The sequence below is a fragment of the Pseudopodoces humilis genome, chromosome 7, assembly GCF_049639895.1.
Source record: "Pseudopodoces humilis isolate 2021_Gansu_Grassland_sample_001 chromosome 7, ASM4963989v1, whole genome shotgun sequence".
In the NCBI taxonomy this organism is placed as follows: Eukaryota; Metazoa; Chordata; class Aves; order Passeriformes; family Paridae; genus Pseudopodoces; species Pseudopodoces humilis.
In genome coordinates, this window is record NC_142206.1 from 24,380,983 (window position 1) to 24,406,398 (window position 25,416).

Sequence of the window (25,416 nt, forward strand, 5' to 3'; positions counted from 1 at the left end):
GTGAAAATCTACCACTCAGCATGTTTAGCTAGTGCTTTGTATTGTGATGGTAGCTCAGTCCATGTCACTAAGCTGACACAGCATTTTCATTACAAGTTTGGGTGCACAGGGCTGGTGCTGTAGTACAGTAGTCCTGAAATATGTTTAAGGATAGTAGTAACTTTTGCAAGTCTTCCACTGGCAAGTAGAAGCCTTTGAATACGTTTTTTTTCTTGGCACTTTTATTAATACTGTGTACTGCTATTTCCACAATGAAAAGTGGCTCCAGTGTGGAAGCTTGTTGTTGTACTGATACACATTTAAATCTGCAGAATTCAAACCCTTCCAAAGAACATACTGCTTCTTGGATTAGTGAAAGTTTGTATTTTTGCAATGTGGTGGTTGATAAAGCATGCAGGTGCTCTACAAAGATATTGCTAAGTTTTTTTCTCCATTGCAGATGGGTGTTTTGGCATAAGACATGCACATTTCAAGTTGTGCTAAGCACACATTCTTGCAGTAAGAGCTGCAGAGGCGGTAGCAGGAATTTGGCTTGCTGATTTGTTTGGATTAATAGGATTTCATGTAGTTAAAATGCACACTCACAATGGAAAAGGCTTTTCTGTGTAAAGCAGTTTGACTTGTTATTTTTGTGTCTATTCTACATCTGTCGGTGTAGCTATATTGGTAAGATGGGAGTGCTGTTACAACAAGATTTGAGCCTCTTAGGAAAGGAAATTACTTAGTGTGAACTAAAATTGTGGCCACACTAAGAAGCTATGGAATTGATGATAAAGTATAACCTGCGTGGAATATGGGCTAGAGTTGACAATGGTCTTGGCACACAGTCTCAATAACAAGGAATTGCAAGAGTTCTGAATTATGTAAAACTATATACAACAGTTTTGGCAACACTGGATTAGTCTGATATGTGTTAGCATCTATGTTAGATGACTGAACTGCAGTAGACCTCATAGACTGTGATGTGGCAACTGTGGAGGACACAAGCATTAGCCTTGGGTGGTAAGGATATTCTAGTTAGGTGACAGCAACCCTCTGAAGCAGTTTTTTGTTGCTGCACTGGAAATATTCCTCTGAATCCAGACACTGCTGAGCTAGAAAGGTAACTTCTTCAATGGCTGTTGGCAGCAAAAATATCTTAATACCATAGTGATTCAGTTTCTTCCTGCCTCTGTTACTGGCTGAAGCACTGCTAATGCGAAGGCCAACTGTGTGTGCACCAGTGGGACCTTACAAAGTTTTTCTTTGGTAAGAGAGCTGATGTTGAGATATAGGCAGGCAAATGACCCTTAAAAGCCGGAGATTTAGCTTTTTTCTTTGAAATACAGAAGCAGTATTTGAGGACTGCCCACCCTCAGTGGGCAGAGTCAGGTCACACAATAAGCTCAGTTGTGCTCCTGTGCTGGGAGGGCCATTTAGTCAGGAGAGGGTAAGTCTGTGAAGGTAGGTTCCCACTCCTGGTATAGCTACTTGTGGAAGTTTGTCCTTGTGTTCTTCAGAAATGTGACAAAGTGAGATGGGAGCTCTGGAAACTGGAGAACATAAGTATCTGGTGCCTGCTTACAGCTGCTTGGTGGAAGGATGCCCCCTTTGTCTAGTCTCTGCAAGACTCTCCATCTGCAGCAATTAGGATTAGCAGGCACATTTCATGCTCTGAAAAGTCAGAAAAGAAAAGAAGAAGGAGTTTTACAAAAGGAAATGCCTGCCAGGCACAGATTCCACTCTGGTTTTGTGCAGAGAATAAACACAGATGTGAAGGTTAAAAAGCAGACTTCCAAAAGCATTTAATGACAGGCTTGGTAATGGTGCAAGGGACGTAGTGATGGGAGAGAGCAGAGGCATCACGAGTTGCAAAGTAAGCAGAGAGAGGAACCACAGACAGACAGAGCACACATTAGCTATTGAGACCTTCCTAGTTCACATTACCAGGGATTTCATTGAATTCTGGCAGGAGAGATACGACATTTTGATTTGGAGAGTCACCTACTATTTCTGGAAATTTATAAGGAAGCAGGGCTGTGAACATGCCTGCATGTGTGGGTTCAGAGGTGAAAGATGTGAATACACGTTCCATTAGAGACTGCAGAGTTCAGTTCTCTTCTGCCTTTTCATCTATTGGTGTGTCTTGGACTCATTCACTGTTCCTCCCACTGCACCCTCCATTAATTTGCAAAACTTTTTCCTTTGAAGAATCAGGTGCTTGGGAGCAGATTTCAAATGTATTATCTTAATGCTTTTTTAGTAGACTGATGTGGACCTCCAGATGCAGAAATGCCTGTAACCCAAATTATTGTTTCTCCTCACACTGAGAAGATAAGGATTATCTTTATTTCCTCAGTATTTTCCAGTTAGTAGATTTCAGACTCTCATTCCTGGGCAGTAACTTGATGGCTCTTACGGCCGATTTAGTAAGTATCAGAGAATTTTGTAATAGAAATTATGAAGAAAGTGTAAATTCCTTTCTCCAACCATTTACTCATTGTTTTATGTTAGGGGTTTTTAAATGCATACAGACAAATCGTATAAAAGGCTGCAAGTATGCAGAAAAGGTCAAACCAAAACATTAGTTAAATGAAATGCAGATTGGAATGTATTTTTAGTGCTTGAATATTTTCCCTAAAAGGCTATACTGAAGGAAACATGTTTTACTGCCTGAATCATATGTTAGTGTGAGGCATGCTTTTAACACATGCCGCTATCGCATGGAAGTGGAGAAGGGATCTCAAAACAAGTTTAACAGCTCCAGCAATTTGCCGATAGGAAGACTCCAGCTTTGACTGTCCTTCCCAGCAAGGGGCCTAAATGAAAAAAAGAGAGAATTTATTTGACCACCCACTTCTCAAACAGCTTGCAGATTGTTTCAGGCGTGGGTAACAGGTGTTTCTTTTATATCCATAACCTTTTCCTGCTAAACTCTTTCAATGATGCAGCATCTCAATTTGTAGGAGGATTTCTTTTGAAAAGTCTAGACCCATGATATATATTTTCACCTGAGGGCTTTATGGATCACCTGCATCTCTTTACATGCCATTCCAGTACTTTATCCAGAATCAGAATTCCAGGAGTTTCATGATGGTCCCTAAACAAGTGGTGTTTTGCTCCTTTAAAAGTGTATGCATGCATGCTGTTGTTACATAGTGTAAAGCAGCAGTGTAGTGGAGCCTTCCCAGGGAACATCCCATCCACTGCTGCTAAAAGCATCATAAATGGCTAATGAGTACACAAACAGCTGAACCAGAACAGTCCTTGTTCATGAGGATTTTCTTATAAAGAAGAAAGTAGCATCTAACAGCTTCATTTGAGTTGTACAGATGTAAGAGCATCACGAAGAGTTAGAGCTCTGCTTCTTTTGCGAATAGGATTTTTGGTTCTCTGGTAAATCGTACTTACTACCCTGCAAGAATGAACTTTCAAACTGCATAAGCTAAATAATTATGTATCATTAACAACATACAACTATTACTTTCTGTTCAGTTTCCAAAATCAAGATCTCGGTTGTCTCATTCATCCCTTCTTTCTAGCAGTTGTTGAGCCATTGTTCTCAACTCGCCACTAAGGTGATGTGTGAGTAAGATACTCTGACCTGCCCATGGTTCAGATGATATTTCTCTCTGTTTTGTTGTGTTTTGGGGATCTTTTTGTTTGTATTCTTTTGTGGTTTTGGGGGTTTGTTACATTTTGGTTTTGTTTTTTTTTGTTTGTTTTGTTTGTTGGGGGTTTTTTGTGGGTTTTTTTTTTGTTTTGTTTTTTGGTTTTTTTGTTGATTGGTTGGGGTTTTTTTCTTCTATGGCATAAGAGATTATGAATCTTACAGATAAAAGATAGTGTGCAGATACTGTTTAAATCCTGTCAGTCTTTTTATGGTGGTGGCGCCCTAAAAATTAAGCCTTCTGATCTTGTTTTCATAGTTTCTAGCCACTTTCCCAGGGAAGTAACTATAAACATAGATGTGTATACATTCTTTCCAAGAAACGTCCTTTGATGGATGTTTTGCATGACCAGTGTGATTGGGAAGGTGGTAACCTAACTATCCAATCCCTGGTCATTGTCAAGAATCTATAAATACTAGAATTGCAAAAATAAAATCATCCTTTTCCCTATCGTACATTGAACTGTGTCCGTGTGAATCATTCTGTGTCCTACAGCAACATGGTGGTGGTGCTGTACTTGTGGTGCTGATTGGTAGAGATTTGGGAGGTAGAAGGAAGGAATTCTGTGTATTCCTCACAGTTTATTTGTTTGGGTTTTTTTCTGTTCAGTGGTGCATATCTGATATTGGATGGCTGGAGAAAGTTCTTGTCAACTGGGAGACTTAGGCCACAATTTTTTTTTCTACCAGAAGCTGAGAGGGTTGATGTAGCTACAGCAAAGAAATGAAACTGCTTGTTCTTTCTAGGACACCCTGAGTAGGATGAGACATTCCTAAACAGAGACATTTGCTTGCTCTAATATGTATATGCAAAAGCTGGAATAAGATCATTTATTTTTCACAGATTATGGGATTTTTCTCATCCCCCATTCTGTGCAAATATTATTGGCTCAACTTTTGCTTGTTCAGGAAACTGTCCATGCTGTTGCGTATCTGATCTTCCAGCTCTTATGTGTAGTAGGGTGACATGAGCAGGGGAATCTCAATAGTGAACAGCAACAGAGTGAATTCTCTAAAGGAGAAGAAATGCCAGCTTGCTTGGTGAGATGCAAACAATACAGATAGGAGGGATGCATTTGAAAAGGATGTTAATATCCTCTAGTTTCCCTGAGGGAAAACTGGACTATACCATCAATGACAAGTGCTTACTAGACACATTTCCCTATTAATTGTTAGATGATCAGACAAAGAAATAAAATATAGGAAGGTAAGACATACGGGAGCCATCATGACTGTATTGGAGGTGGAGGCTTTTGGTCAGTCATTTGTTCTTTTATTGTTTGTGCTTGTTGCAAATTAACTGATTTCCTTTTGAAGTCTAAAACTTGTGGCTGAAAAATTCCCTTTCCTATATGATGTTTGCATTGTTCTCAATGTAAGTGGACCCCTTGGGCGCTTGACTGGCTCCTATTAGGATGGTCGTTTTTACTTACCTACAGCTGAGCCCTGCTCAATTCCAATAGCTGATAGGTCTGTGCAACTCAACATGCTAAGTACTGCCCCTTTTAAAAAGAAATTTTGCAGTAGGAATGAGCATGAATGGGAAATTACATTTTTTCTTATTTTATACATCTGAAATAAAGAAAAAATAATAGCCTTTTGAAGGTTTAGCCTTCAGAGAGCACAGACCTCTTAGAGGCTTTCTCAGTTAATGTTGAATCTAAGATCTTTTCAGTGCTTAGTGTATGCTGAAATACTCTTGGTAGCATATTGTGCATCCATTCATGAAAATCATTTTGCCCATTTCCTATTTAGAGCTTTCTTGTACATTGAAGAACAAGCAAAAAAAATGAAAAATATCTGGTTGAAATTCCCAGGTTGCTCTGCATACTGTTTTTACAGGATTAGCCCAGTTTTAGATAGTTAGCTCGTCCTTCAAAATCTGTCTTCGAGGAAGCCTGGAACAGAGATTTGCTGGAACTTGTCAAATTCATATTCAGAATTTAATATATTTACTGTCATCAAAGGCAGTCCCCCAGACTAGGCTGTCCCATAAAATACTTGAGGGTTGGAAATGTATAAGAACCTGTTCCATCTCCACTAGACTTCAGTAATTATTTTGCCTGAATTCAAATTGGATTCAGTTCAGAACTGGTTGTAAGAATCTGGTGTATTCTTGCAGCAAAGAGTCCTATCCTTGGTTTGTTAAATAGATTTGTTCTGTGTTTTGGACTTCCTGGAGCCTGGACTGTAGTAAATCTAGAACAAGGAAATGTAAAACCCATAAATTCTGATATTTCCTTTCTACAATTATAGATTAACCTCAGTATCAGCTACAGTTGCAAATAGCTTCATGAAGAGGTAATTACTTTTCAAAGGTACTCATGCTTAGAGATGCAAGTACTAATCTAGGGGGATTTTTATATCAGTCCCAAATCACTCCCTCAAACTGAGTCACAAATTAGCTAAGGGGATTCTCCAGCTTCCTCCAGCTTATCTGTAAGCATCATAATAAATTTTTCTCTTATTACAAGGAGACCTGCCAGACACTAACAAATTATGGGTAAATGATCTAGCCTAGAAAAAATTTGAACTCTGTTTTTTGTTAAATACGTGGAAAAGAAATTCCCATACCATGTAGATGTTTCATGTTCCCAAAACCTGTACCCCAAAGCCTGTGTAGCTCTAGAGTATTGGTTGTTCTTCTGAGAGTTTGATAGTAGTAGTCTGAAGTTAGCCTGCTTTTCACTGAGGTAGTGCTTGAGTGCCAAGGGGATCTGGTTTGCACCCCTTTTTTCCCTTTCAGTCTAAACTCAGACATTGGCTTGCATGGCTTGATTCATAAATGAGCAATACTTGACTGGCAAAGGTTCATTTCTCCATATGCCAAGATATGCTGGATCCTCTGAGGAGGATGAGACTGATGGATAAATATCTGTCACGTGTAGGTGGCCTATAAGAAAAGATTTGAGAATTTTTTTTTATTTAAGTCTTTGTTAAGACTTTCTTCCCCCCCCCAGCTCTTTAAACTCTTTTGTCATGTGCTGAGTGGGGGTGGATGGAGTTCAGGGTGGTGGAGGGAAAAAGGGGGGCTGCTAAAAGCATTTATCTTCATTTCTGCCATCATCCAGTGTTTATTACGCAGTGATAGACAGACGCAGGAAAGCTGCCAATCAAACCTACATTCACTGCATTTCAATTGGCCCTCGCTTTGGATTTCAGCATTTTGAAATCTACATCCTCTCCGAAGAAAAAGGTCGTTCTGTTCATGAGGATGACAAGCCGGAGACCCTTGGGTACCCACTGCAGTTACTTGTGATCCCATTAAACAGTGGAGGACCCAAGAATCAGGACTGTCAGGTGCTTGGTGAGAACAGCTGCTTGTAAGAGCTGATCTGTTACTGCCCAAATTTAAGAAGATGAAGTGTGTTTGCTTTAGTTATATATACTACAACTTGACAAGCAACAGCACCTTCTGCTCTCATCCAGACTGAAACCCTGACTGGGCAAAGCCAGCTGAGAATGAGTTCTCATGCTTGCATGGTGAACAAAAGCTCTGTAGTGAGGAATTTAAATTTCCTAAGTCTTCCAGTCGTGGTCTAAAATGTTTCCCATAAACCAAAGAGGACAACACAGGTTGGGATAGCCTATTTCTGTGTTAGGGGGTATTTTCCTCCCTTCATTCATTGTATGAAATGTTTACATGCTTTTAATCATCTTTACTGTAGGACAGTGCATGCATGCATGTGGGAGGCATCTGGCAGGACTTGTGATACGAATGTTATTCCACTTTGTTATATGTTTATAGATAAAATTTAATAATTGCACTCCTCAATTACATAATTAGTATAAGTAGAGATAATTACTTAATGAAGGATATAGATCTTGGATTTCTGATTAGTGTTAGTTACACTGGTTTGAAGCCTTTGAGAAATGGACCAAATTTTTCTGAACATGCACCTTTCACACTAAGAACTGTGTTGCCTCTGTCCTAATTTCTTTGATAAAGGTATCTGTTGCACCTGAAACATTAGCATTACTCGATAGCTTGTGCTGGCCCTGAAATTTGTATGGGGCTGTCCTGTAGATGGGGCAGTACTGCTTTTTTCCATTGTTAATTTCTGCCTGTTTTGTGCCTGTTTTGTAATTGTGCCTGCCTTTGGAGGTGAAGAAGATTTAAGGCAAGGTTTAAATGTGCCCTCAGTAGAACTTCTGTTGCCTGTCTTTACAGAGTGTTTTCCCTGCCTGACTCAGTCCTTTAAGGCAGGGGCTACCTTGCTGGTGAGGTTAGTTACTGTTTCCCTGCTGTAAGTCCTGCTGCTTCACATTTGTAGAGCACCTGTTTTTCCTTCCTGAGGGCTGAAGGCAGGAAGAGCTGCCTTTGTGTACCAAATCCAGGCTTACAGTGAGAAGACCTTTAAAGACGAAGCAACATAAAATTTAATTGTCCTTCTACTTCTGGTTGCAAAGTGTAATTTCATTAATTCATTGAATCTGCTTTCTCCAGTGCATATCTTCTGTTCAGAGGAGCCCTTTGTTTTGAGGGTTATAGAGAACAAGGCCTTGGGCATATGTTACAGCAATGGAAATGTTTTTAATTCTGCTCTCCAAGTGATCTATGCATGTCTGACAGAGGCAGGTACAGAGATGGAGCAGATATACAATGGAGATTGGTTGATTGCTGGAGGCTTGACAGAGCTCAGTGCACAGTATAACGCTGTCTGCTCAGAAGTCTTGTTCTTAGTATATTTCTGAGCTTTCTCTAGAACCACAAATCAGGACTCAAGCAGCTTTCTTGGTGTATTTATTTATCAGCATCAGCTTAGAATTTGCTTACTTACTTTGCCTTACCCACCTTGTTCTTTGCTTTGCTGAGGAAGCAAAAAACCTTTTGGTGCATTTGTGTATTCAGGCATTTTGAGTTTCTTTCTTTTCCCATGCCGGAGTGGTCTTTTGGGATTTGATAAGAAAAGTAACTATCCAGCCACCCTACTCTCTTCATCTTCCTCCACACACTTACTAGCAGTTAGCAAGCTCTTAACTTTGTACAGGTGTCTGACAGAGTTGTCAGAGTGATGTCTCTTCTACTATTGTTGCTGTGGCAGCAAAGTCCTGAGCCAACCCTTCCAGGAGAGTGAAGGCACTGAGTTTGCTGTGTACTTCCCACTGGAGACAGTGCAGAGATGCTGAAATCCAGACTGCAGAGACACTGGAGGCTTTGCTTTTAGTCTTTTGTGCTTGGGAGTGATCTTACTTTACTCTCCCTTATCAAGTTCTGTTATGTTGAATTTCTCTGGTTGCCAGGATGTCTGTGTAGTACATGGGCTGCCTGTCCATGAAGGCCTTAGAGATGCAAATAGCATGAGATTTTTGACTGTAGTACTGCTGTGGATGAACTGTGTCTTGTCTCCGTTTCTGTCCCTTGGAATCCCATTTAATGCATCTCAGCTTTCTCAAATGGCTGCTGACTTAAGCAACCAGTAGCTGTGTTGGGAAAAGTAGACTCTTTATGATAGTTTCTGAAGAACTGTTCTTAGCCTTCTGATTTTGGGCTGCTGCCCAAATCCTTGGGCAGTTAGCTAGGGTCATGGTGTTTGCCTGGAGTCAGAGCAACCCTTGCCTGCTGCTGGGCCACACAAAGCAGCAAAGGGCCAGCTTCTACGTCTTCCACACCAGTATTTTGTTACAGCCCTTACTACGTGACAAATACTGTAAGCAACCTGTATCTTCTGAGTGAAGTTTACAGTAGGAGCAGTGATTATATCCACAAATGTGTGTAATTTTCCAGGGCAATTGCTTTTCCTCAGTTTGTATTCTAATCTGCGTTCATAGCTATACTAGACAATTTTGGGTCTGTGAAAATCCAGCTTCACTACTGCTGATAAGTAGGATGCATTTGCACCAAATTAATTGATTAGGATTTCTGCTTTGTGTTTCTGGGCAAGTCTTATCTCTTATCAGCTTTATTTTCTTTCAGAAATGTGTTGCAGGGAGATGCTTTCCTGTTAATATCCTGTATTCTGTGGCTTATTGAGGACGTGCTGCCATTTCTGTAAATAAGGTTTCTTTAAGAATCTAGAATTTTGAATATTGGATTTGGAAAGATATTCTATGGTTTTGTCTCCCCAGCTTTTTTTTCTGGTTATTCTTTTAGAGGTTAAATTGCTAATTATTTCCCCCTTTTCTGTAGGTGCTGTGATTGGTGATGGACAGTCAGCTGTGGCCAGCAACATTGCCAACACCACCTACCGGCTCCAGTGGTGGGACTTCACTAAGTTTGATCTGCCTGAAATCAGCAATGGTAAGTTGGAAAAGACACCAGTACCTTATTTTAAGTCTGTGCTAACCAGAGCTAGGGTAAGCTCTAGGATCTTTCAAAGGCAGCGGTATTTTGCAGGTCTTGTTTGTCATGTTGTATTGGGAACTGTAAAATGCTTAGTCTTTTGAGGAAGCTGACTAAAAGCTTGTAGAGCTGTTCCCACTCTATCTACCTTGTATATTCTTGCTCTTAGCAAATCCATGTGTAAACAGGGCTTGTGTTTTTGTGAGCCTTTTCATGGGCATACACCATTCTCTTAGAATTCTGTATTCAACGTCTTCATTCTCTTACTAACAATTTTTTATTTCAATTATTTATTTTTAGATAAATATTGTCTTTAAACTAGAGCCTGCTAATGAACTGTGTCTGATTTCTCTCAATTATTGACATTAGTATGTGTTAAAGTGCTGCAATACATTTGGGCAATGAGGACCCTAGTCTGTTGCTTACTGTAGTGCTGCAAGCCCAGGGAAGTAGATGTACCTTCTAGTCATTTGCAAAAGCAGTTATTTGTCCTGTTTCTCAGGCAAAAGCTATTTCTGAATCAGGAATCTGAGCAATATTGCTGATTTCATTTATTTTGTCTTTCATTTTGTGAAAATTAGACCATAGTTTCACATGTGCTCTATGGCATAAGCTAGCTCTCATAGTGGAAAAGAGTTCTTTATGCAGGCACAAGCATGTTTGATACTTGTGGTCAGCTGATCAAAGAATGACATTTTCAGGGCTAAAACGAACTTGACTAGAAAGGCTATTTTTAACCCAGAGTGCTATCCTGATATAGCTTGTTGCACAGCTGCAGAAATGTTTGTGGCAGCCTGGGATGAAGAAAGGAGATAGATATTCATGAATGTTTCTATGTGCAAGTGATTTTTAGCTTAGGCCATCTCTGTGCATATGTGAAATTCACTGCTCGATTTCTCAGCAAAAGCAGATTGGGTTCTACTTTAAGGGAATGATATTTTAGGGAGAATAGGGATTCTGTTTTCAGAAAGACTTCTGCTTTCACAGGTAGTCACTAAAATGAATTGAACAGAACTCTCACAGTCCCAGCTCCGTGTGTTCTGCATTTCCAGAAATTGTATATCTGACAATAGATGTCTCTGTGGGGTAGTGTCCTGCTCCTTAAAGAACCCACAAAAGAAGAATGTATGGTGACACTCCAGTAGGAGAGATGCAGAGAATCAACATCACAGAATCAAAGGATAGTTTTGTCTGGAACGGAGTTTTAAGCATCATCTTGTTCACTTCCCCTTCTATGAACAGAAACATCTTTCAGTCAGGTTGCTCAAAGCTCCATCCAGTCTGGCTGTCATGGTTTAGCCCCATGCAGCCACTTCCTCACTTCCTTCCTGCCCCCTCAGGATGGGGAGTACAAGCAGAAAAAGGCAAAACTCCAGGGTTGAAATAAAAACAGTTTAATAATTGAAATAAAGTTAATAATAACAATAGCAATAGCAGTAACAAAAAGAGGGGATGAGGAGGGGTGAGAAAAGAGGGCGAGGAATAAAACCAAAGAAACACAAGTGATGCACAACTCACTACCCACTAACCAATGCCCAACCCCTTCCCAAACAGCAGTTGGCCCCTTCCAGCAAACTCCCCCAGTTTATACACTGGGCACAATGTTCTGTGGTGTGGAAGATCCCTTTGAATAGTTTGGATCATCCATTCGGACCATATTCCCTCCCTCTTTTTGCTCAAGGCCAAGTTTTGCCACATGGTGGTAATACTTTTGGAGGTCCTGTCAGACTCGGACACAGAATAAAGATGGAGTCATAGAGGGAAGCAACTTAAATTCTTTGGAACTTCTCTGCAAGTTGTAGAGTGGTTGAAGAGTGCTTCAGCTGCTCATAGCTTATTTTTTTGCCTCATCTGGCTGCTGAGGAGAAGGCTGTTTATTAAAAAAAACCAACAACATAAGATGTTTGTTTATAATTTATAAAATCCCATAGAAATTAAGAACCATCTGCTGCTCAATACATCAGTGTTTCAATCTTCTCCCTTTTAGCTACCAGGATGCTTTTATTCTGAAAAAGCTACCAATTAGCTGGAAAGTGGGTATGGCTTCTGTTGTCATTGTGTCCTTCTTGTGGACCACATTCCAGCTACAAGTCCATCCCCACCTCTTTCTGACTCCCCATGCTGCAATTCACAGTACTTGGCTTGTCCATTTTGTCTTACGACCATTTGGAAATGTTCATTGTTACTCTTCTTCTATATGCTGAGCCAAATCCTGGCATTTCTACTCTGTAGCTTATCTCCTTCTGCCAGGGTGTTGTAGGGATGTATGAAGATGTAGCAGCTGTGCTTTTATACTAAACCAGGTATTTGCCAAGCTTGCCTAGGCACAGAACAAAGACAAACTGCAAGTTTGCCTAGGTGCACGACTTAGAGATGATAGAGCATGGTGCTAAGAACATGAATTTTGTGGATTCAATCCCCTTATGGGTTGTTCACTTAAGAGCTGGGCTTGATGATCCTTGTGGGTCCCTTCTAACTCAGAATGTTTGTGATTCTCATATTCTCAAATGAGTAACAGTGGAGTGGTAGGTTGGATGAATTTTTTGTTATTCTTCATGATATTGGAAATAAACTATTTTCCCAGTAAAGCATGTGACCTCAGTAGCTCCTCTTTTTCCTCCCACTGTTTCCTATAAATCAGAGGTGGTCCTGTGAGATACTCTGCTTACACAGAGTGGGCTATTATACCTCCTGGGACTGGCTTAAGCCAAAAGTGGTTTGGGAGTTCAGGCAGATGAAATGATGCAGCTGAAGTTTGGGACTGCCTGCCAGCTCCTCTCTCCATCAAAGCAATGACTCTGTATCCAACCTCCATCTCTGAGCAGCTCTTCTTCCTGTAACAATTAAACAAAGAAAAGAAAGCTTGGAAGTAGGATGTTTTCCACTGAGGCGGATGCATCTGAGTAAGTGACAGCAGCATGATTAGTGCAGTCCTGTGATCTCAGTGTCTGGGCCCCTGCACCCTTGGAAGCCTTGGGCTCAGGTGGCTCTGCAGCAGCAACCTCACTCAGTCCTCAGTCCAGCAAGAGCTTACAAAAGTGGATCCTGGCACTCATGGGAAAATGGCTGTGCAGGGACTTGTGGAATTTTAGTCTCAGCCCTGTCTTTCTCTGTTAATTGCAAAATGGAAAAAGATAGCTTCAGATTTCTTCTCTCCTTTTGCCAGTTTTGCTTTTAATAGCTTTGAAATAAACATGACCCGGTCTTATATTGAAATTGTCAGTCATTATCAGCATTGGGGCGGAGAATTTATTTGACAGCAGAGACAATGCTATTTCTGCATTTATTTCATATTCTTCTAGAGAGTGTTGCATATCCTTAAAATTCCTGCAAGTATTGGAAATGTAGGCTACTGAAAATATAGGCTTTTCACAGTAAAATATTTGAAGGCTTTCTCTCTTTATATTTTTTAAAGTAGTTTCTCTCATGCTTCTCACTGCTTGTAATTTCAGTTTCTTGCCAGTTTCTAGGGTTGAAATGGTCTCATTTAGGAATCAAGAATTTGTCCTGTTCAAACATTGCTTGGGTCTTGAGGAAGGTGATTTGATCAATACTTCCTGATGTCAGTGGAATGCAAGGTAACTTAGTAAAAGGAAAAAAAAACTAAACAAATTTTTATATAGGAGCAGCTGTTAAGAGAGTGCCACCTCAAAGGGTGGCTAGGAATGGATGTTGTGTCCAGCATCGTTTTCCTTTGGCAAATAGTGCTATTGCTGCTGGCATTCCAGGCCTTCTCCAGCTTCAAGCATAATTAATGTAGGTGTAAGCACTCCAAGTTGGTACAACAGCTTGATTAATTTGTTCTCTGATGTTTCTTTTGATCTGTTCTCTCAGTTCTATGGTTGCATTAATAACAAAAGAAAACAGGAGATGAAAGGGCAGTCTTCTTGAAGTATATTTCCAAAAATAGCAATCATTTCCCCCCTAAAATCTTCTTTATTGGCTTCATCTTCATAGATGAGGCCTCAGGCTCAAAGAAATCAAATAGCCACTGGCTTTGTCAAATGCATGGGTATGTTTATCTTTCTCATCTCTAGAGAGCCTTGTAAGTGCTGTCCTTAAAATGAAACCTTGCTGAGATTTCCACCTGTCATATTTGGGCTTTTTCTGATTGCACAGTAGGCTCTCTTGGTTCCAGATGTAGGTTCTACCTGAGTCCTCATCCTTTGTAAATGAGGGCAAAGCAGAGAACCATAATGCCACTGTGAATCAGGTAATGAAAGACTGAAATAAGTAGCACTCTGCCCTGTTGAGCACAACTTGCGTTTGTAATGTTTTGCTAGGAGACATTCAACATATGCAACAGACTTTAAAAATGAGATTATATCCTTTCATATTGGTGGTCACTGCTCACCAAAAGCCTCTGTGCTGTGCTGGAAAAGGAGCAGGTGTGAGGGGGGAAGCCCTGTAGATAGAAAATGAGTGAACATATGCTATATGATCGACTCTGGGTGACTGGTGATCCAAACCCAACATTGTTTTAAAAAGACATACAGTAAATCCTAGATGAGGAAGAGGATTAGAGAGCTGGAAATTAAAAGAATAGCCATGGAACTGTGAGGATATGTACAAAACATGGCAATATCCCCAAATCTGTAAATGGTACAGAAAAAATTTAAACATTTCTTACCTTGCAAAAATAAAAATGTGGGATTTTCTCTTAGGAATATCCAAGTTTCAATTGGATTAAAAAACCAAAACAGACTTCAAAAGCTGAGAAGAAACATGGATTCTGTACTGTGATTTTTCAGTAGTTACAGAGAAATCAGTATCTGTCCTCTCTAAAACTTCTTGTACCTCTTTGAAAAGCAGGAGTTCATTAGTACAGAATGGTCCCTGGGCTAAATGAGTCCTGTTTAGGATCTCTCCCTGGACCTGTTAGAGCAAGTCCACAGGAGGGCCATGAAGATGATCAGAGGGCTGGGGAGACGCTCTACTATGAAGACAGGCTGAGACAGCTGGTTTTGTTTAACCTGGAGAAGAGAAGGCTTCAGGCAGCCTTTTGGTACTTAAATGGACCTTAGGAAAAAAGTGGAGAGAGACTTTTTGCTTGGGCAGATAATAATTTTAACTGAAAGAGGGTAGAGTTACATTGGATATTAGGAGAAAATTCTTTGCTTGGAGGGTAGTGAGATGCTGAAACAAGTTTCCCAGAGAAGCTGTGGATGCCACATCCCTGGAAATGTTCAAAGCCATGTGTCATGGGGCCCTGAGCAACCTTATCTCATCAAAGGTGTCCCTGCCCACGGCGGGAGGGTTGAAACTACGTGATCTTAAAGGTCCCTTCCAACTCAAACCATCCTATGATAAAATGACACCCGTACCTGCTCTGAGGAAGCAAGTTTATGATCTTGTGGCTTCTAATACTGAGCATCAAATGACAGTAATTTAGAATATTGAGTAGCCATGGCTATCTCATGGAAACTGCTGCCAGGCCCCAGAGGTGCAGGACAAACTTCCATATCTTGCAGCATAGGAATAGAGAGAATAGTTCTTAGACCACCCCCCCCCAAAAATGGACTGAACTAAATTTTTTTTTTTTTTCTAATAATCAAAGTTTTTTTGCAGGGTTGATGGTGGGAATGTTTCACAGCTGTATCTCTAGCAAATGTTCTGCATGTCTGCTATGTTTATTTTCTCTGTTGTCTTCTTGCTTGGCTCTCTTTTAAGTAAAGTCTTGTGGCTGTGAGAGTCTTAATACTCACCTTTTTAGTATGTTCCCATTCCCCCTTTTTTTTCTCCAAATTTTTTAGATCACTGCTGATTAGAGTACCACTAAAAAGGAATTGATGAGAAAAGACCCCATATCCAAGTAGACTAGCTGCCTGCTGTCTTAGGCAAGCACATACTGTAGTTCCTAATATTCTATCTTCTAACTGGTTAAGCTCTTTGCTCTTCTCATGTCTGTTGAAAATACTGTTCTAGAATCTTGATATCTTTGTTGAAACCTTTTAAAGTCCAAACTCAATGTTTCTTTTACCCACTCACCTGGATAGTGGTCAGTTTTCAACATTATTTGTAAAAAACAGATATTTTTATGGGACTTTCTGTAGTTTTTGAAAATATAGTATATGATTCCATTTCCTCACCCCCCTCCCCCTTTTTTGGGTGGGTTGGTGTTGGTGTTTTTCGTTTGTTTGGATATAAAATTCATGTTTCATTTTCCCCAGTCATCATCTTTGCTGCACATGTTATCATTTAGGGTTTAATCACTCTTGAACATGGTTGGCCCAAACTGTGCCCAGGGGTCCTGCATGTGTCCTCAGCACAAGGCTTTGTATCAGCACTGGTATTTCTGTTGGAATTGTGCTTCCTAGTGCAGTTTAGGATTGTTGTCACTTTCACTGTTACACTGGTGATGGCTCAGTTTTTGCTACAGTAACAAAAGATTTTCTCATGTTTTCAAGTTCCTGGGTGAAGCAGAAGTTTATAAATGTCAACACAATCTAGAATTCTTTCATTTCCCTTCTGTCTCTGTATACTTCAGTTCACTGTGTGATCTGGTCATGCTCTGTTAATGAAATTACCCAGCTTCATCAAGAGGGTTTATCAACCAGCTCCACTGTGTGCCTAGCCCATTGATAAAGCTAATAAATAGGACTGGTTTTAGAATGAGTCACTCAACAAGAATCCTCCCAGTCTGACTGGGATTACAGTGGTCCAACCTGTTGTCATGTATCCTTTAGCTGGTTCACAGCACAGACTGGAGTCCTTGTGTTGATGCCCATCTCCTCTTGTGGTGACATGAGTATTTAAATAAAGCCTAGATTATTTTTTTTTTTAAAGGCACATTTTAATTCTATCTTTTTTTTTTAATTATTATTATTATTAAGCAGTACAGTCTTTAATCTTTATTCTCTTGTCTTTCTGTTCAACTAGTTTCAGACTAAGCACTCAGGAATTTTGTCATCTTTTGAACCACCTGTTCTTTAAGGGCCATGTGTATTTCATGTGCTGGTGTTGCAGCCTTGATAGTGACTACAGTTATTTACCTTTTTCTGTTCAGCACCTTTCTGTTTATACTAGGCTGAGCATAACTGTTTTTAGCAGCTTCAAGACTGAAAAATTGGTGGAATAAATTTAGGGTACAGGTGTAGGTGGTTTAATAGAGAATGTAATTACATAGTCCACTTTACATCCTCGTCTTCTTTTTCATCAGTTTCCTAAATGGAACAGTAGATAGAAGTTGATACTCAGCCACAGAGGAAAGGAGTTCCCAGGAGAAATGTCTTTGAGACCAGAAGAATTAAAGATGAGGTTCAGTGACTGCTTTAATTCAGCAATGCTGTAAGAAGGGCAGTGCTGTCTGCTTCCTTCTCATGACTAGTTTTTTTGCTGCTGCAAGCATCTGTGCAGCCATGGGGTGTACTGGGTTGGGAAACTGTTCTGGCTAAAAAATGACCTGAACAACAGTCTGTAATTTCTCACAGCAGTTCCCTGATGCAGCTTTTTTCTTCTACAGAGGTGTTGGAAACAAAGGGTAGTATTTGTCGAAGTATTGAGTTACAGCCTTAATTGGATTTACAAGTTTGGGCTTTTAGAAATATGCACAAAGTATTCTTGGTACTGTTACTTGTTAAATTAATGAAGAATCTAGACTACGAAGTGCCTTCATAAACTTGCTTGCAATTGTGGCTGGTCATATTAAAGGCCTCTTCTGGGCTAGAAATAATCTGATGGTTTAGAAGATCATTTCTGGACTGTAGAAATTGACAGTGTTCTACATGGTGCTGTAGCTTCAAACATGTGAGGTGGGGTGTTCTGTCTTCTAGCATGCAAACTTTCTATATTGCAAACATGGGCTTTATTTCCATTTTTTTAAAATAACTCTATACTCTTGAGTTTGAAAATATTAGAACCTGAAACTTCCCTATCCAAAAATAGTGCATGCAGGTTCAGCTTCAAACCTCCTGAAAAACTGAAGTGCATTTAGGTTAGGTGGGTAGAGTAGACATCACTCCAGCCATGTCTTAACAAGGCACCACTCAACTGTTGGTGTAGATGGTGCTTGGAGGCCTTGGAACCACATTGTACTAGAGTTTTGTAGTCTTCATATGCAAGGTACAAAAGGGAAGAACACTTGGATGAGGTCACCCAGCAACTTACCAGCAGGGATTCAAATAAAACTGTTGTTTTATGGATTGCTGCTCACTAGTCTGCTGAACAGTTACTTCACTGATGTGCACGAGTGTCTCAAATACAGGAGTAATTAAATGGAGGATCGGCTGGAGAAGTCTCTGCCCTTTCTCACTGACTTTATCCAAGATGAGTGTAGAAATCTGCTGTCAGAAATGAATGTCTGTATCTGCAGGGAGGAGTTTTTCACTCATCTCCTGTTTATTGGAGATGAGCAGAGCGGGAACTAGGCGCTCCACAAGAGAAGGGGAAATGAATTAAGGTGTACTGTTTCTAATGAGAATGCTGCTGGAGTTTGTCAGTGTCATGATTTGAGACTTGTTTAAACTGTGCTGTCCTTTGCAAAGGGTGCTGTTATGCTTAACAAAGGGAGGGGTTTGATAAAGTGCAATTGCTACTATTTCTTGGCTGAAGGCTTCAGGAGGTGAGTAAATTTAATTTCCTGGGCTCATTGCAGTGTCTTATCTCCGTTTTGGAGCAAGTTATACATTAATCAGGGTATTAACATTTCATAAACTTTTGGAGGAAGCTAAATGTTTTGAGTGCCTTTTGTATGTCCATTGTCCAGCATTAATTTTAAATCTTACTTTATTCCGTTCAACCTTACTACTTTAATCACTATTCATTTCTTTCTTTGCAGCCTCTGTGAATGTGCTTGTCCAAAACTGCAAGATTTACAATGATGCTAGCTGTGATATCTCTGCCGATGGGCAGCTGCTGGCAGCCTTCATTCCCAGCAGTCAGAGAGGCTTCCCTGATGAAGGAATACTGGCTGTATATTCTCTGGCACCCCACAACTTGGGCGAGATGCTTTACACAAAGCGATTTGGTAAGCATGCAGCAAGAAGTCAGGGTATGTGGGGGAGTGAGAATCTCAGAACCTCAGCCTTCAGTAAGAAATGCAATAGCTTCAATGTCAGTAATTGTAGCAACAGGAAACATTTGATTGGCCATCTAGCCAGCCACAGACAAAGTACTGCTGGGGAGAGGTTTGTGATATGATCTGGACATATCCAGACCAGTAAGGTGCTGGTATGGGGGAGCTGCTAAAGAATAGTTTTTATTCCTTAAAGGACTTCATTATCTTAGTGACAGAACACCTGCAGCAAGGAAATGTCTTACAAAATTTGTAACTTGTGGAGGTCTCCTTATTCTGTACCACTTATAAGAATGAGATTAGTATGGCATACTAATATGGCATTATGGGAATGCTAGAAGGGAATGAAAGAGCTGTGAGGATGAAACATGGGGCAGGATGTCAACCCATGAGAGAAATAACCCCTTTTCTCTTATAGGACCTAATGCCATTTCTGTGAGCTTGTCTCCAATGGGCAGATACGTTATGGTGGGACTGGCTTCCCGACGTATCCTGTTGCACCCCACTACAGAACACATGGTTGCTCAAGTTTTCAGGCTGCAACAGCCTCATGGTGGAGAAACCTCTATGAGGGTGAGTATATGTGTATTCTGTTTCTGTGTGCTTGCCTCCAGCCTAGAAGTTAGTTGTTGGGTAATGATAACAAAGAGCTAGCATTCTCCAGATCCACTGAATAATCAATATGTGAAGGAATTTATTGCAGAGGTATGCAAACGTGGCAGGAGAATGTAAGTACAAAAGAACTGTGAAACTTTTCTCTTGTTTCAAATGACAAACAAGTACATTCCATGTTGTGGAATGCATTCCTAGGTTTAGACATCATTCAGATGTCTAAATAGGTCTTTTGTACTTTTTTGGGTGATAGGCATCTTGCTTGTGGTACTACAGTTGGCTTTGCTGAGGCAGCATATCAGCTGAGGCTTCAGGATCATTTTCTAGCATTCCAAAGAGCAACTAACCTCTAGGACAGCAGCCACCAGCAGTTTCAGGAAGGGTAGGAGCCAAATATCCTATTGTACCTGCAAACTGAAGTTGATCACGCTTTTTTTTTCCAAACAGGCTTTGCTGGCTATTTATTAGTTAGTTCTTAAGACATATGTATAAGTGTATTTTGGCAATGGAATTATCTTTATGTTCTTCTGCTTTGTGGGACAGCTGAACCATGATCCACTCTGACTCATTCAGTACCTGGGGGAAAACATTCTTCTTTTCACTAACTGGCAGAGTTCAGAACATGTGTGTCTTGCTTTCTTAATGAGTGAAGCACAACAGCTGTTCAGTGATAGCTCTAGGTAGTAAAAGCCATGTCCAGTTCATAATGCACAAAGAGAGTTAAGGAGTCAGAACTAAGTAAATTCTAAAGCTGAAATTAGGGGTGGGTTCAAATTCTAGACCATGTATTCATTCAGGTGACTTGTTTTAGGAGATGAAAAATAAATCTTCAAACTTTTTCACTTTGAGGAATAACTTTACCATAGTGGAACATGAGAAATCTTTTTTCCGCGTCTTCTTTTTCTAAAATATTTTTCCTTTTTTTTGAAGGCCTCTCTAATTATTATTATTTTTTGGCCATACACTGTTTTCCCAGTGTACAAGGGTTGCAGTGAGGCATTTGTCTAGTGACCTGACACTGGGGAGAGAATTGTCACTGGGAGAAATTCCTTGATTCACCTTTGGATTCTGTAGTTGCTTTTCAGACAGATCATGATTCAGAGAGAGTCACTTTATCAGCTGATTTAAAACTCTTGTTTATTGTCATAATCTGCTCCGTATTATAAGGCAAGAGAAGATAAATGATGAAGGTATTGTTTGATGCTCCAGTCAGCACTTTTTCAGACCTGATTCTGAGCTACCATTCTGGTATAAGCTTCTCAAAGTAAGAGACAGAAATTAAAATGTATTTATGAAAAAAGTACATTGGGTTTACAGGTAGAGTTGGTGAAAGCTGTGTGGATATAAGATCATGAAGTACATGGATTCAGCATCCTGTTAGATCCTTTTAAAAATCTAGTTTGCCCTGGTACTGTTTCTTTTTCAGCTATTTTAAGATCCTTGTGAAATGTATATTTTTTTCTGCCAGAAACTGGAGTAGCCCTTCCCACAGTCTTTTTACCATATCATAAGTTAAGACAGAGAAGTCCTATTAGTGAAAATCACATGTCTTCCTCTCATCTGTCCTTTACATTTGCTCTTAACTCCAGTTGCTATGGCTTCTAGCCCTTACTTTTGGAGACATTTTTTTGTAGCCAGCTAAATCAATAAGCTCACTGTCTAAATGTTTGATTTATATTTCTTCATCTCCAGGTCTTCAAATGCTTGTACCCTTGCTCTTAGTCACCATTTAGTGAAGTAATGCTTTGTATTCTGTAATCTTCTCTAGTAATTTAATCCTCCAGCTTTCATTTTCTCTCTCTTTTGAACTCTCTCCAAAAAACCCTTCTTTTTTGGTTTTTTTTTTTGTTTGTTTGTTTGTTTTTCCCCCCTTGTTCTGGAATGTGTTTAAATGTACATAATGTGATAAGCACAGTTTTACCAGAAGCCCACAGAGGGTAGTTTTTTTCTATTTGTTTTGGTCAACAGCCTTTACTTATGCAGTCAGAAACTATCGGGGGGGAGGATGGTCAGGTTTTGTGGGGGGGAGGTTGTTGTTTTGGTGCATTGAAAATTTTGTACAATTTTTTCCCACTCTTGCTTTTCAGACTTGCTCCACATCACTGCACTTCTGTCTTTCTCATCTGCTGTAGTTCTGGATTTTTTTTTTTTCTCCAGATGGATTACATGTATTCTAAAGGTTGCTTTTTTCATCTTGCACATGTATTTATAGCTTCCAAAAACCTTTCCCCAGTGTTTTAAAATCCATCCAGTCTAGCAGGATTTGCTAGCTATATTGCTGTTTTCTCCTTTTCCAAATCATGTTTAAAGATGTTAAAAATGTCTTATTTCTGACTGCTTTGGACTTGGAGCTTTATACATGTGTGACAGGGTCACAGTAAGATCAGTTTGAGTTAATTTGGTTAAAGAACCTTCCTGTTGAGTGATGTTGAGTATTGTTTCAACATTTTGGTGTGCTGCTGGTTGTCATTGTGCACTCCATAGGATCAAGCTTAGAAAGCATACAGCTGTTAATCTCATAAATACTACTCCTCCATCTAGTTGTAAAAATTAGTGCGTTCACCACAGGTATTTCTTCTGCCTTGAATTTTGCAGTAAGTCTGCTTCGTAAGTCTGTAATACTTTTCAAGGCATTCAAAATGAAAATAGAGTTTTAAATAGGAAACTATCATATTCTTAGCAGCCAGTCCTTACAATGGCTGACATACTCATATTCAGTTGAGTAAAAATCTGTTTATAGCTTGGCCAGCAGTACAAAAAGGTTTAGGAAACCTGGTGAAACTGTATTACTTAATATCTAATTTAATATGCACCTTAGAGAGAATCAGAAAGCATTTTTGTTGCCTCTCTGCCAACAGCTTGTAATACAAAGCACTTGTTACTCAAACTCTTAATTAAAAATGAGTCAGAGCCTGTTTGAAGCAATATTTTGTGGGTATTTTAATTATACCCTACTCCAAAACTCCCAAAAGAAATGCTAGATTGTATTCTTTGCAAATTCTTGTAAGTTGTTTGACAGTTCCTCCCTTCCTCCCTTCCTCCCTTCCTCCCTTCCTCCCTTCCTCCCTTCCTCCCTTCCTCCCTTCCTCCCTTCCTCCCTTCCTCCCTCCCTCCCTCCCTCCCTCCCTCCCTCCCTCCCTCCCTCCCTCCCTCCCTCCCTCCCTCCCTCCCTCCCTCCCTCCCTCCCTCCCTCCCTCCCTCCCTCCCTCCCTCCCTCCCTCCCTCCCTCCCTCCCTTCCTCCCTGCCTCCCTCCCTCCCTCCCCTCCCTCCCTCCCTCCCTCCCCTCCCTCCCTCCCTTCCTGCCTTCCTCCCTCCCTCCCTCCCTCCCTTTCCTTCCTTTCCCTTTCCCTTTCCTTCCTCCCTCCCTCCCTCCCTTCCTCCCTTCCTCCCTTTGTCCATCCCTCCCTCCCTCCCTCCCTGCCTTCCTGCCTCCCTCCCTCCCTCCCTCCCCCCCCCCCTGCCTCCCTGCCTGCCTTCCTGCCTGCCTTCCTGCCTGCCTTCCTGCCTGCCTGCCTGCCTTCCTGCCTCCTTTCCTTTCCTTTCCTTTCCTTTCCTTTCCTTTCCTTTCCTTTCCTTTCCTTTCCTTTCCTTTCCTTTCCTTTCCTTTCCTTTCCTTTCCTTTCCTTTCCTTTCCTTTCCTTTCCTTTCCTTTCCTTTCCTTTCCTTTCCTTTCCTTTCCTTTCCTTTCCTTTCCTTCCCTTCCTTCCCTTCCCTTCCCTTCCCTTCCCCTTCCCTTCCCTTCCCTTCCCTTCCCTTCCCTTCCCTTCCCTTCCCTTCCCTTCCCTTCCCTTCCCTTCCCTTCCCTTCCCTTCCCTTCCCTTCCCTTCCCTTCCCTTCCCTTCCCTTCCCTTCCCTTCCCTTCCCTTCCCTTCCCTTCCCTTCCCTTCCCTTCCCTTCCCTTCCCCTTCCCCTTCCCCTTCCCCTTCCCCCTCCCCCTCCCCTTCCCCTTCCCCTTCCCCCTCCCCTTCCCCTCCCCTTCCCCTTCCCCTTCCCCCTCCCCCTCCCCTCCCCTTCCCCTTCCCCCTGCCCTTCCCCTTCCCCTTCCCCTTCCCCTTCCCCTTCCCCTTCCCCGTCCCCTTCCCCTTCCCCTTCCCCTTCCCCTTCCCCTTCCCCTTCCCCTTCCCGCCTCCCTGCTTCCGTCATGGCTTTGGATTTGCAGTTAATGATCTGGGAGAGTAGGGCTTGGCAATGTGGCCTCTAAGCCATTGCTGACCAGTGCAATACAGTGATTATTTCTGATTCAAATTAACTCTTCTTCCACATCCTTAACTAGCGGTCAGTGGAATGCAGGTTTCTGTTGCTTGGAGAGTTACTTTCATCTTGCTGTTAAAATAGAGGTTTTGAAGATGCAATTAATTAATTTTGTTACATGAAACTTTAATACATTTAATTGTACTAGAAATCCTCTGGCCATTGATGTAATTTTCTGAGAACTACAGCATTTTTGGATTGTACTAAGGAGCACCTTGGCTATACAAGTGTACATTGTGTACATCTTGCCGCTAGGGTTTCAGAGAGATTGGGTAGAGTTCACAACTGGTCAGGGCTGTCATGGTGTGACAGCTACGAATTTTGTTCAGAAATAAAGTCATGGATTGTCATCAAATGTGGTAGTTGTGAGGTAGAGGTTCATGCTTTTTCTGTTCACTCTCTTCAGATTGGCCTGATAAGCATTTCACATGGAAACCTGGCTTTGCTAAAGAACAATTTTTAAACTTCAGTCTGAAAATCAAAGCTCTCTAGTAGTGTTGACTTTAAACAGGAGGTGTATGCATGAACATTTAGTGTTTGTTGCTTGTGTTCTTGGGGGATTTTTTTGCAAATCTATGAAATATATCTGTAGCTGGAGAGTGCAGGGAAGGAATTGCTTTTAGCAGACACCTAGCTTGAGGGTAGCACAGATAGCACTGATGCTGGGAATTGTCTGCAGTTTGAGTTTTAGAGATAGAAAGCTTGGAGACAGGACTCCAAATGTGGAGCGATGATAGGTTTTGCAGCCTGTTTTGAAAACAGGTGGAGTTTGTCTCTAAATAAAGTGTGTCTGTTTTCAAGCTGTTCTGTTTAGGGTGGTTTTTAAATTCCACGTGTTTCCAAGCATATATGGATGTTAAAGGACTTAGAAGAACATGAAATTAGAATCTTGTTTGGAACTGAAGGACCTTAGAAAGATGGGAAGAGTAAGGATCATATTGCCCTGGATCTGATAGCAGTGGGTACTAGTGAGAAAGGCAGCCAGAAGGTAGTTTTATTTCTAGCATTCACAAATGCTGATGCCCTTGCAATGTTTAATGTTTTCCATTCTAACCAGAGGAAGATAACTTGGAAATATCAGCAAAACATGATTACTGAAATTCAAATTAAAATAAAACCTTGAAAGTAGCTTTCAAGTTGAAGATAAAAAAAGTGAGGTAGGTGATAGAAAAATTTGATTGACATGAAGCTGAAGAGCAGATCATACAATTTGTGGGGATAAAGTGACTTAATGAATCCGCGTCTCAAATGCTGCACTTGCTTTGAATGTGGACAAAATTCAGGCTGTGGAGATCCAGAATTAGTTCTTGACAAGACTGCTGCTATTTGGGAAGCATTCTGATTAAGTGGTTGGTCAATAGCCTGGATGGAACAGAGTATGTGTACATTTCCATTGTAAACAGATGGAGAATTCCAAATACCACAGGAAGAAGGGCCTGAAACAGAAAGACTTGCAGAGTTTTAGCACAAAGCCAAGCTTTTTTTTGTTCTAGCATATTAACTCTTAATGAGTACAATGCACAGAATATGTGAAAATATGCAGTTTTCCTGAGTGCTGTTGCATTCTGAGCTTCATGCAAGTGTCAGTAGAATTTATCCAGCGTGGT

General features: G+C 40.8%; 1 protein-coding gene across 2 annotated transcripts in view; it reads left to right on the top strand.

The window, feature by feature from the left end:
• Window positions 1–25,416, top strand: part of AMBRA1 (autophagy and beclin 1 regulator 1) — a 130,776-nt gene that overhangs the window by 67,000 nt on the left and 38,360 nt on the right. For both annotated transcript variants that reach the window (XM_088057496.1, XM_005522458.3), the window contains exons 12-14: window positions 9,780–9,890; window positions 18,709–18,897; window positions 19,364–19,518. In XM_088057496.1, the coding sequence (XP_087913622.1) occupies window positions 9,780–9,890; window positions 18,709–18,897; window positions 19,364–19,518 (455 nt within the window). The remainder of the gene's footprint in view (window positions 1–9,779; window positions 9,891–18,708; window positions 18,898–19,363; window positions 19,519–25,416) is intronic.